This window comes from Manacus candei, unplaced genomic scaffold (assembly GCF_025592945.1).
Source record: "Manacus candei isolate 608988 ecotype Guabito, Panama unplaced genomic scaffold, ASM2559294v1 h1tg000059l, whole genome shotgun sequence".
In the NCBI taxonomy this organism is placed as follows: Eukaryota; Metazoa; Chordata; class Aves; order Passeriformes; family Pipridae; genus Manacus; species Manacus candei.
In genome coordinates this window covers 1,794,901-1,808,145 of record NW_026138107.1, presented here as the reverse complement: position 1 = coordinate 1,808,145, position 13,245 = coordinate 1,794,901, and the positions used below count along the sequence as shown (strand labels likewise).

Here is a 13,245-nt window from a genome sequence, read left to right as displayed (position 1 = left end):
CAGTATATTTGTGGATGGATATCATAGGTGAATCTGTGGGCTGTTACCTGCAAGGGGATGCACGCAAACATACACAGCTCTCCGCGTTCGTTCAGCACATACATTCATTCACCTTGCACTTCATATCTGAAACATAAGGGACTCCCTTCCCACCCTGTATCCCTTCTGCTCTCTTCTCCCTCTTATTTTGTTTAAACCACCTCTTCACAGCTTTCTTTGTACTACTTATTAATTTTTAATTTTATAGCGGTTGGTCACATGGTGGTTAAACATTATAATCATCATTTACATGACACTAATTCAGCAAAAGTGGATAGCAAACCCCATTTACCTCCACTGGGACATAAAAACAGTCCTAAACGTTTTTCCCCATGATTGCACATGACAGAAATACAATTCTTGGTGGGGAGCATGGATAGTTATAAGCAATACCGTAGGTGATTTCACGCTTCAGTTCAAATCTTAGGCAGTAAACAAGCTTTTACCACCCCTTAACTTCACCTTGATGGGAGCACGTTAACGAATGATGAATAAAACATGGCAGTGCTAAAACCTCTACAGCCTGTCATCCGATTAGCACCTCGCAGAGAAGGTGCTGTGGTAGCAACTGTTGCGCAGGTACCTTATTTTCTTTATTTGTCCCACGTTATTGGTTTTCACTCGGAACACGTCTGTTTTGCTCCTCTCAAAGGCCGTGCTGCTCCTGTAATGCACATGCATCAAAAGCCGTGGTGAAAAACCAGCAACCTTGTCAGCAAGCACGCGTGGTGGCCTGACAGAGCACTAGTGCTTAAGGATGAAGAAGTGTCATTCCTAGTACTGGAAAGGCCTGCTTTTCAATACCCTCTCTCTTGTGAGAAGTTTTGGATGCTTTGAGTCCTGACACGTAACAGATTTTTTCCCTTCTCAACCGCTAAGAGCTCTTATAGAAGCTGAGATGGAAGCTTTGGGGGAAGTGCAATATGCTTTTCACCTCAAGTTTCCCACTCCCAGGCACGTCCTCTCCTGCCATCCTCGCCTTCAGACATCAAGCAGACCCGCTCCTGGAGTTGGAGCAAAGGGGGTCCACAGCCCAGCAAATTCCCTGTGGAGCCACAGATATGCCCAGAGCTCAGCCAGAGAGAAAAGCATCCAACCACATCCAACTTTACGGGTCCATCTCCCATCAGTTTTTTAACAAGTTCTAAAACTTACTTCAGCGCTTTCTCCTATGATTTGCATCTCACCCGAAGTAAAATGATGGTAGGACTGGGAGTAGTTGGACTTTTTTGGTGAAGTGTTAAGCATGCTGTTTGTATTTCACAGGCACAAGTGGAAAAGCAATATGAAGTCCATTGGCCCAGGTCAGGGGATGTAGAATTTAATTCCCATTTCTGCCTCTAGCCTGCGGCGTGATCCTTGGCAAAGCACCTCCATCCTTTTCTAAGCTCGTTCTTTCCACAAAAACACTATGAATAACATCAAAGCAAAGCCCAACCTTGCTCTGAAGACGCAGCCTCTCCCACCTGCCCTCCCTGGGCTGCTAAGCACGGCTACGGATGATTAAACACAGCAAAATCCAGAAGTCACATTAAAATGAACAAAAAGCCACAGCACTTCAGCAGCAAAAAGCCGCAGTGACAAGAGGCTTGTGCTCAGAAAGTTAATGAATATTAATACTCCCACCAAGGAGGTTCGGTTTTGCTCCACATCACGTGTGCCTTGTTTACAGGTTATTTTGTGTTCCCCACACCCCCATGCCCAGCCTTCCTCCTCCTCCTCCTCCTCCTCCTGTTCCATTCTGCTGTTTCAAACACCATGCCAGGAGCATCGCCCAAGTATGGAAAGGCTAAAATGGTTAACCTTGCGAGAGACAATTAAACCCGGCTCAGCCTCCCCCAGCCTGGCTGTCGGAGAGAAAACAGCCAGTGAGTGCGAGGCAATTAGTCTGTCAGGCTTGAATGAGCATCATAATGACAGCAGCTTCTCCCCGCATTGGCTCCCGAGATCGATGCAGTGCTGCAGGCTGCCACTGAGATGGCACAGGAGTATTAAGTGAGAATAATCAGCCCCAAGCTTTCAGTGCAGCAGTGGCTGCTGGTTTGTGACAGTCCCACCGCTGTGCTGGGCTCCTTTGGTTGCTGGGACGGATGGTGGGGAGGAAACCTCCTTTTGGAGTGCATCTGAAAAGTGCTCACTGAGCAGATGCTTTGTGCACCCTGAAATAGCTTGGAGAAGCATTGGAAAATGTGACATAGTCCAGGACTCAAACCCCTGGGAAGTCTTGCTGTCGAAAGGTAGGAAGAATTTGACAAGTCTCTTCCCTTGAGATGGACCTGCAACATCAACAGTACAGAAAAAAAAAAAATCCAATCCTTCCTTCTAGCGTGTTTTAGTATTGCCAATTACATGGGGAGAGAGTGAGTGAGGGAATATCTCACAGTGAGTGGCTATACTGAAATTTAGCCTAAAAAAAAGTAAGAGTGAGAGAAAAAGGGCAATTACAGCTGGGCCATGTCAGAGTCTGGTCCAGGCTGGGGCTGGGATAAGACGTTCACAGCCTGATTACTGTAAGGAGCTCATTACACAAAACAGTGCAGCACACTGCCTTGAACAGCCCAGTGACAAATAAAGCAGGAAAAAACCTGACTTGGAAATTGCAGCACTAAATTTCCAACATTCAGGCTTGACTGGATTCAAACCCAGGGACCCTAGACCATAAGCTTAGTTAGTCTAAGGATCTGCTGAATTTCATGTGAGCACTATCATTAATCTGAAATACCAGGCCAAGGCAACAAGTGAAATATGTTTTGCTTGGATTTGTTATTTCACATATTTGATTGGCCTTCACAGCTCTATTTCCTTCATAGTCTGTTGTAGCGTTTTTTCCAATTGCTTTGTAAGAAACATCCAAGGAACTTCATAGAAGAGTAGTATATGAAATTCTCTTTTTTTTTTTTTTTTTTGTATCTGAAGTTGTTTTCAGGTTCTTTCAGCTGAATAATTGCCTGAAGGCTGCACTGCTCATAGAGCTGCAAATGTACAATGATTCAGAACACTTTGTCCCCTGGTTGGGTAAGTCACGCTGCTCAAAATCACCGCAAGAACTGGTGCATATTCAAGTGTAGTATTTATAAATCACTGCATCCCTCTCTTCTGCAGGCCATGGGCACAGGCAACAGACCCAGTGCTATGAGAGTTTTGCTACTACTTGGTGTGTTGACGGCAAGAAATTCTCAATGATGCAGTTTTATATGCAAAAGTACATAAAATAAACATTTGTACTAGTAATTCACTTTTTTTTTAAATAAAGCTGAATTAACAAGAGCAGATCCCACCACCTAAATGAAAGTCACCTTTGAAATGGAAATTTTGAGTGTTTGTAGAAAATAGTCTTCAATTCTGATCAGCTAAGAGCACCCTTTCTACTGCTGAGCTCTTTGGAACAGGGGGAATACCTGGGTACTGATCACAGCAGAGGCATAAAAATAACAACCTTCAGCAGTGATGGAGTAACCTAAACCAATTTAGCTTTGAATCCCTGCTTAACAATAATTTAAGTTGCCTTTCCATTAGGTGTTTTACCTGAAAATGCTTTTTACACAGAGAACTGCCTGAAAAAGCACTGTGGATGAAGGGCTGCACAGAAGCACAAAGTGTTATTGTGGATGTCAGTTCTAACAAAATTTTAAAGATGCTCCATTAAACCGTTAGAAAGAGTCAGTTCTTGGTTGCATCTCCCTGAAACGCTGCCCACAGGTCTGCCTGCTCCTGCCACTGATGTTTAGCAGCATTAGGAGGAGTTGGGTATCGGGGATGATTTCGAAGGTCGCACAGCAAAAACCATCCTGCAGCCTGCCACTCTCTAGAAAAAAATAAATGCCATTGGGTTCACCTCAGCCAAAGCTCACGGGAGGTGAGTTTCTCATGGACTACAGGGGGAGCAGCGTAGTTTTAACGTATCATAGAATGAGATATTATGTCATTTGGGTTGGAAAAAGTCCTCTAAGATCATCAAGTCCAGCTATTCCCCCAGCACTGGCAAGCCCATCACTAACCCATGTCCCCATGTGCCACATCCACAGGGCTTTTAAATCCCTCCAGGGATGGGGACTCCACCATTGCCCTGGGCAGTCTGTGCCAGGTCTGGACAACCCTTTCCATGAAGAAATTATTCCCAACATCTAACCTAAACCTCTCCTGGTGCAGCTTAAGACCATTTCCTTTCATCCTGTCCCTTGTTCTCTGGGAGTAGAGCCTGACCCCCACCTGGCTCCACCCTCCTGTCAAGGAGTTGGAGAGAGCCAGAAGGTCCCCCCCTGAGCCTCCTTTTCTCCAGGATGAGCCCCCCCAGCTCCCTCAGACACTTCTGCTGCTCCAGACCCTTCCCCAGCAACACTGCTTTTCTCTGGACTTACTCCACACCCTCCCTTTCTTGTTATGAGGAGCCCAAAATTGAACATAGGATTCGAGGTGAGTTAGAGCTGAATTGAGAAGGACAGGAAGGAAATGAAATTTCTTCCCAAAAACACAGAATGAACCCTTGTCCCTCCCCATATATTTACAATTGCTGTAATGGGCTCTCTCCACATCCTGTTTTCATACAGCATTTCCACTTCTGTCCCTCAGGCAGCACCGTCTGAAAAGGTGGCAGGGATGAACACTAGGCAGTCCCTGCTGTTTTGCTGGCTTGGAAGTACAGACAGCTTTGCTCATCCTCAGGTTGTCCAATGTACATTATAGGCTGGGTGAATCTGTGTTATCAGGCTCTGGATAAGATGGCAGCTTGCCAGAAGATGCAAAAGCTATCTGAAAAACGCTGACAATGTGTTGGCCTCATCCCCCTGTTCCTCCCTACACATCCACTATCGATCACTCCTGGAGAGAGGACACTGGCCTGTGCAAATTTACAAACAGCCTAACTGCAAAAAACCCCATACGTTCAAACCATATTTACTCTTAACACAGAGCTCCAATAGCAGCATCATTAACCTCCTTCTTGGAGCAACAAATACTCCAGGGAGTTTGGTCTGCAAATATTTAGCCAAGACTGCTGTCATGAGCTGACAACATCAGTCAGCGGGTGGTTGGAAATACCACGAGGCAGCACACGTCCAAAAACACTCCAGATGGAAAAGAAACCAGCAGAAAAGCACAGCCACTGTGGATTCTCTGTACCAAGGACATTACTGACCAGCAGAAGAAATCCTGCTTAAGCAGAAAAATCAGTGAAAAAATGGTCCTACTTTTAAAGGATTTGATTGGATGAGATGAACTGCTCTGGGGTGTAGCAGCATGGTGACACCCAGGAATCAGACAACAGCCCAAATCCATGGAAGCCTTTGTCTGAACTTCCCCTGAAACTTTACAGGTGCACTGAAACAGCCCCTGTCTTATCCATAAGCATTACAGGTACAGATTTAGACAGCCTTAATGACAGGGTAAGTGCTCCTTCACTTTGTACTGCGAGGAGCAGCAGCATCTTAATACCGGTTTTTCATCTTTGGTGGTGTGATATGCATAAACAAAATAAAACAGTGGTGTTTAATCTAGATAATCTTGGCTATGCTTTATCACAGAATTCCAGGATGGCCTGGGTTAGAGGAGGCCTTAAAGATCATCTTGTTCCAACCCTCGCTGCCATGGGCAGGGACGTCTTCGTTGTCTGCAGTTTGGTGGTTGTTTTCTGGAGAAGCTGTGTACAGAGCAAACACTGCCAGTGACAAGACTGCAAAGTTTCCTCATCATTTCCCGATATTAAATTACATTTTGAGTTGCATTCACTTTGCCAAACTTGGGGGCGAATTTGCTGAAAATTTTCATCCCATTCCCAAGGAGAAATATTTTTAAATTTTTCACAAGAATGAGCTCATGCACTTTTAAAACTTACATTAGTGAGTTGGGATAGGGGCAGGATTTTGAGCAAGACAGGATGGTTGCGTTTTTTTCAAGGAAGACACCTTATACTCATCCTGTGGGGGAAAACTGGGCATGTTTTACAGTCTGAAAAACGCTGCTGACACTTGATCAGCAGGGACCTAGGTCTAGCAGCTGAATTCCCTAAAAAGTCTGGCTATTTTAAGCAATTTGCTGTTTTTCTCTCAAAGGCTTGACCTTCCTTGTAGTTGTACCACCAGCTGCTACTTGCGTAGGTGCCAATGGATTTATACAGAGGCCAATTCTACAGGCTTCTGTATTTGGATTGTTCAACGCTGCTATCTAAGTGCTGTCTCAGGTATTTTGTTCCTGAAATGCTAGACACAGGCTAGGTAATAACCCTGAGCAACAGAGGGAGGGGGGGGGGGAAAAAATCCCACCTAATCTCTTTTTCAGAAGGGAATGTGCCGTCACTTAACGCACCGTCCCAGATCATTAAGTCTTCAGAGCGCACTGTAAGTGCTGCAGGTTTGTATGGGTGTAAATCAGAGCACAGTTAGATACATAAACAGCTTTAAGATGGGAAACATCCCGTGGCATTAGAGGAAAAGCATTGCAGCTCATCTCTGAAGAAGCACTTTGGCAGGAATGTGAGAATCCTTCCCCCACCCAGCACTTGGGGTTCATTTGCTTCCTAGCCTGAACTTCTGTACCAACTATCTAACCCTTCCTAACTTATTATATTAACTACTCAGAGTAAATAAGCCTGCTTTCCTCTATTTATTTACTTATCCCAGAGCCATTAAACAACAAAATCAGATCTTCTACAGCTGGGGTTGGCTTAACTGTATCAGAGCTACAAAGACTACCATCCTCTAAAGACCATCACATACTTACTCTGCAATTCACATGTATTTGCTGGCATTAGGAACAGGAAAAGCTCTGTATAGCCAGCCAAGACCAGGTAGAAGAGACTGCCAATTAAAAGTATTCAGCATCAAAAATTAAAAAAAAAAAAAATTCCATTGTATAGTCCTCAAATTCAGTAAGAAGCCAGCTGTCACCAATTATCTCATCTTCCTTCCAGATTGCCAGAGCTGCTAAATCTTCTCTTTTTCCCCTTTTTTTTTTCCCCTCAAAGGAAAAATCTCACCATGAATATTAATTGCAGTTGTCAAAAGCTGGACCAGGTAAGCCTGCCACTGAAAAGTGGTTTCATTTGCACTAGCAAGAAATATATAAATTTGGACTAAATGCTGTGAATGAGCTGGTGGTGGCACTCCCAGATGACTCTTGCGTTTGTTCCTTAGCCTTAACCTGTTGGAAAACACATGAGCATGGGGAGATAAAATATTGTGGAGGATCAGCACTCCTTGTTCAGTGTTGGACCCCAGAGAATCAGTCCATGCCTGTAGAAAAGGTCTTGGAAGCTGCCAAAATGCCACCGAGCAATGCCTTGGTGTTCAGCCGTGACGGAGCCAGTGGAAAGAAACTCATTTGTGGCAGTGCTTTTAGCTTCTGGCTGAGCTGTGGCTGGTGCAGGGTGGCAGGTGGGGAACTGGAGAATTGTGTGAGCTGGGTTTGAAAAGGGATTTCTCCAAGAGCTGCTGGGCCCAAGAGGCACTTTGCCAGCACCCATCCACCACCTCCAGCAGCAGTGTTACCATCCCCCCAAAATGACAGACGGTGACTCCAAAAGTGGAGTCATTCTAGTCCCTCCCAGGCCCTAAAAACTACCTGACTAAACTTCCTTGCCTAAATAAATCACAGAATCATAGAATGGTTTGGGTTGGAAGGGATCTTAAAGCTCATCTTGTTTCACCCTCTGCCATGGGCAGGGACACCTTTCACTAGACCGGGTTCCTCTGAGACCCATCCAAGCTGGCGTTGAACCCTTCCAGGGATGGGGCAGCCACAGCTTCTCTGGGCAACCTTTGCCAGGGCCTCACCATCTTGATAGTCAAGAATTTCTACCTAATACCTAATTCAACCCTGCCCTCTGTAATTTAAAGCCAATCCCCCTTGTCCTCTCACTCCATGCCCTTTCTTGTAGGCCCCTTTTAGGTGAGCATGTTTTGAGTGCTGCCACTTCCAGAACTGATGTTCCTCCTGACAAGTCAGGACAAAGATTTGTGCCTTTCACAGTTACCTTATTGCTGGCCAATGTTAGAAACACATAATAATTCATGTCTTCCCTTTACCACGCACGACACAAAGACCTGAAATGTCATGTATTTCACTACCAGCACACAGTCACGAAAGAAATGAGAAAAACCTATTCTAACCAGAAGCTGAAATGGTAGTACCATCTTTAGGCAATGCATGATATTTTAGCTGTCTGTCATACATGAGGAAATGTAAGCTCCCATAAAATGTCATGCATTTGCAGTCATAGGTGAACTCGTGTAAACATTTAGTTGAAAGATGCATGAGATTCCATCCTTTTGCCATATTAACAAATCTCCACAACAAGTTTTGGGGGGGCAAACTGACTACTTTATGGTTTGCATCATATTTATGAGACAAGACTGTCAAATAAGCTTGTCTGCAGACACTTCTACTTCCGGACTACCTTTTTTCTTGCTGTTCCTCAAGCGCTGCAATGTGCCAGACTTTGCTTAGAGACACAGAAATTTTGCTGATGTTTGGGAAACCCCCTGTGGAAAGCTGTAGCTGCAGTTCTAGCGGTCACCTCCTATGGGACCACTTTTGAGAGCCCTGAACTGCAGAAGGTTGCCTTCCCGTGCCTTTCATCCTTGCTTACCAACACCTCAGCCATCTGCTTTCTGCAGCAACAGGGACCAAGACCAAAATGCTAACCCAGCTCTGAACAAGCTCAGAGCGCTGCTGCTGCAACCTCAAATAATCCCTGCGTGTCCTTTCTTTTTTTTGTTTCACAAAGTGAAAGCGGTGAGAGCAGGAGGAAAGAGCAGGCATTAACCAAAGTGCCTGTACAACCAGTAGCTTGTTTAAGGCCACAGCTGATTGAGAAATCTGTTATGGAGGTCTCTTGACTTCTTCTCTAAAGGGCATACAGTATACATATATGTATATATATTTTTTTAAGTTAATATTTGGATTCTTTCCATAGCCACAAGCAGATGACCACTTTCCCAGTGAAATGGCTATTTATGTAAATGCTGACCACAAGAAAACTCCCTGGAAAGCAGCTCTTGCTTTGATGGCTTTGCCAAACACTACGGGGCAGGTTTGGGTTCTAGAAGCTCTTTCCTCAGCAGAGCTGCTGCTGCTCCCAGCTCTGTCACTGACCTGCTATGGTTCCACATCATCCTTTACCTCCTTCCCTCGGTTTCCTTCTCTGTTAAGCCAAGGAAAACAGAACTTCATTTTGTAAGTTCGTTGGGAGGTTTGGATGAAAACCACAGAATAGAGACAAAGCATTTTGTACACATATATAATACACAATCAGGAAGCTCTCCCTGATGTTTCTAGGGATTCTGGATAATAAAACTCCTTTGCCTAGCTCTGATTTCTGAATTTAAAATATGGCAAACAGGGCTGAAATTTCATGTATTTTCTTTACCATTCCCATATCATTTTCTTTACAGACTCTCATGTTTGAGTTGTTTCACTGGGAAGAGAAGCTCTTTTGAGGGTAAAATTTAAAATAGCTGCAGGTACCTCTTGTCGGTGCTGTAGAAATGGAGAAAATGTGAGGTTACCGTGTGACATTAGCACAGGATCAATAACTTTGAAACATATTTTCAAGAAAACCAAAACAGTAAGAACACTGAAAAAACTGATACACACAGCCTCTCTTACACCCTGTGGAGAAGGGATTTCTGCTTTATCTTAGTGCAATTGCCTGGCTAAGGAGAAATTAGTACATGCAGAGCTGGGACTTTATTGAAAGTCATCTTGCTTTTATGGGAAATGAGCACCTGCTGGCCCTGATGCTCACTTCTTAAATTAAAAATAATAAAAAAAAAAAGCTATTTAGAGAGTCAAAAGTCTCTTAATAGGTTCTTAAATTATAAAATATTGCTTCCACTAAGTTCAGCATGGTGTTACGAAGCAGGAAGTTGCATCCACAGGATGCCATTGGCATCAGCTGGAGGAAAATAGAACAGGGCCACCACAGTGATGTTCAACCACAACAGTGGGCAGCAAGGCATACAGCAGATAGGATGGAAGCAGTCTAAATTAGGAGTCAGTTTAAATTCTTCCATTTCTGCTTGCCTCAGATTTCCTATGCCTGGGTGTGGGTGGTTACCTATCAACATTACTTCAAACTCACTGAGTTACTCTTCAGAATCATTCAAGGACATTTGTGTCTGTACCTGACTAGCATGGAGACCTCAGTGGGATTTAGGCATGGGAATGTAGCCCATCATGCCCACTCCAACAAGCAATGAATATTCTCAGCTCCTAAACTGGGAGGTCCTAAAATAAGCTTTATGAGAAGCAAATATCCCCACACCTTGCAAGTGTGAGTGTTATATAATATAGATTTCCACCTACAGAAGGGAATGCAGGTTTGCAAGAGGTTGGGTAAGAAACATGCAATGGCAAAAATTCAGATTTCCCTGGTGATCTCAAAATACCTTTTAGATTTATTCCCTCTGCATCCATCAGCATCATATTATGCTACATCAAAATGCAGTAATAGTCCCTGAAGAACAGGCCTCAAAGATACAGATTTCTTTCCAGATACTCACTTGCTTGTAAGGTGGGTCTTGGGAGTAATCCCGTGTTCTCCAAAGAGAGTAACAAAGACATTGGCGTCTGTTCCTGCTCCCCGGACATCTCCTGTCACTGTCACCACCTCATAAACTGTGGAAGTAGAAAAGAAAGGTCAAGACAAGAGGAGAATGCCCTCACCCTATACGTTATAGGTACAAGTCATCCCCAAACCTGATCTGGAAGACAGACCCCCGAGATGGGCCTGTGCACCCACTACCCAAACAAACCCATTTCTTGGGCAGGGCATGGTCAACCCGACTGCTGAAAATCAGCACATCAAACCAAAACTGATGGAGATGCTTTATATGGGCAGAGAGGGATTGGGTAAGGACAGATTTTTGCTGCAAATAAAACACTTCTCTGTGAAAACGTTGCCTCCCCTACCATAATGCATGTGCACATGTTACAGGTGAATTTATGTGAAGTGTTAAAGCTGTTGAGCCACTTTTCATTAATGCACATGTCAATGCAATGCACACTTTGCTGTTTGCTCGGATAAGATATTTGTATCAAAGCTGAGACATCACTAAAGCCAGAAATTTTTCATTTCAGTTGTTCTGGAGACTTTACCAAAGGCAAAATGGTAAATCATGAGAAGAATCATAGAATGTTCTCAGTTGGAAGGGACCCACAAGGACTGTTGAGTCCAACTCCTCCTCCTGTTCAGGGCAAACAGGGCAACCCCAAAACCCCACCCACTTCCTGAGAGCATTGTCCAAAGGCTTCTTGGGCTCTGTCAGCCTTGGTGCTGTGACCATTGCCTGTTCAGTGCCTGACCACCCTCTGGGGGAAGAACCTTTTCCTGATATCCAGCCTAAACCTCCCCTGACAATAGGTAGGAAAACACTTAAATTAAAGTCCGAAAGCTCTATCTATTTATCTTTCCAAGTACTAGATTGAGTGACAACTTTATTTACACAAAAATATATCTCCTTGAGAGACAAACTACTCAAAAAGAGCCTTTTACTCAAGTGGCATGACAAGATCCAATGGCCAGAAGGTAGCATTAGACAGATTCAAATTACAGTCAGACACATATCTCTTAGACAGGATGATGAGTGAAGTTAGAACAAGACTTGAGGCTTGAAAACAGGTTACCTTTGTGAAGGACATGTCTTGGTTGGCTCAATACAGAAGAAACTGGAAGAAACTGTAACACTTTGCCTGTGGCCAAAACAGCATCCTCATGGCCCTTTTTGGCTTCAGACAACATGAGGGACATTAGCTAATAACAATATTTCAGCCTCAGACCTATAAAATGGAGGACAGGCTTAACTTTCTTCATTTCATCCTGCACAGCCTGACTGCTAAGTATGTGATTTCTCAGAACTAATGCTGTAAAAATGTCCTTTGTGAGTGCATTAGAACTGTTACACATTTTGTTAGCACCCATCTTTCCTTTACTACATCTCATGTCTATTTTATTCACATAGGTATTCTATATATATTCAAAAGAGACAAAAAATGTATTGGAACTCTGGTCTGAGCATCAAATGGTTTTCCCCACTAACAGCTCTTCCCTCAAAACAGCACTAAGAAGAAATTTAATCACTGTTTCAACCAAAAAGCATGGAGACAGAGCAAAATCCAGGGCACTCCCATAAAACTGATTGAAAAGTATTCCTCATTTCCAGCAGCTCTATTGCATTGAGTCAGAAAAAAAAAAAAAAGGCAATATTTTGCTAACCTCACCTTTCCATTGATGTAAATAGGATGGAAAGGGGGGACATTATTGTAATAAACACAGTAAGTTGTGATGTGTGCTCGGCAACATTTTAAGAATCCTTTGGCTTGGCATATTTCATTTACAGGAAGAGGAGACTTGTTTTCAAAAAAAAAAAAAAAAAAGAAATCCACAGCTTGCACATGAGTGATATGTATGAACAGTGTTTTCATTTCACCTTCCTCCTGTTAGCATTCCCACATGCCAACGGGAGATGTTTGGCATAGCAGGGAGAGACAGACGATGTGTTTGCATTAGCCATTAACAGGAGGGAGATTTGTAATCCACCCTGCCCCGGTGAGTCAGCACCCTTCACTCCGTGGTTTTCAGCTGTATTGACTCTGCTCTGGAAACAGGGAGCTCACATTATAATATTGCTGTACTCATTTATAGCAGCCTTTTATGTCTGATCATCTCAAAGAGCATTACGACTTACCCGTACCGTGGAAGTACTTACCACTGTCAGAGCATCCTACAGGCACTGCCAGAGTGGTAGCTACAGATGAGCAAGACTCAATGCCTGCAGCAAAACATGCAGCAAAGTCTGTCCTAACTCAGTCCCTCTCTGCCCAGCATCCCTCTCCAAGATTCGACAACTGGACGTGGCACTCAGTGCTCTAGTCCTGCTGACAAGGTGATATGACCAATCACAGGTTGGACTCGATGACCTTGGAGGTCTTTTCCAACCCTAATGACTCAGTAATTCTAAGCTTTGATTTGGGGAAAGAGCCTTTAAGGCATCCTTCCTCCTTTCCCCACAGAGGCTCAGCAAAATTTGACCCTGTCTCTGGGGCGAGGTCAAGTTGTGCTCTGCTTCATACTGGCAGGCCGGCATGTGGCTGAAAGCATTTTTCCTGTGAAAAGGCAGAAAAATCAGCCATCACAACACTCTATAAGTTCTCAGAAACCTTTCAGAAGTTCAAGCAGATTTTCTAATGAGTTTTTTTTTTTTTTTTACTGCG

General features: G+C 43.9%; 1 protein-coding gene across 1 annotated transcript in view; it reads right to left on the bottom strand.

Moving 5' to 3' along the window:
• The window catches only part of LOXHD1 (lipoxygenase homology PLAT domains 1), a 136,486-nt gene extending 125,532 nt beyond the window's left edge, over positions 1-10,954 (bottom strand). Inside the window, exons 1-3 of the mRNA XM_051803768.1 lie at positions 10,945-10,954; positions 10,536-10,650; positions 623-703 (exon numbers count right to left, since the gene is read on the bottom strand). Coding sequence (XP_051659728.1) covers positions 623-703; positions 10,536-10,650; positions 10,945-10,954 — 206 coding nt within the window. The remainder of the gene's footprint in view (positions 1-622; positions 704-10,535; positions 10,651-10,944) is intronic.
• Between the last annotated feature and the right edge of the window lie 2,291 nt (positions 10,955-13,245).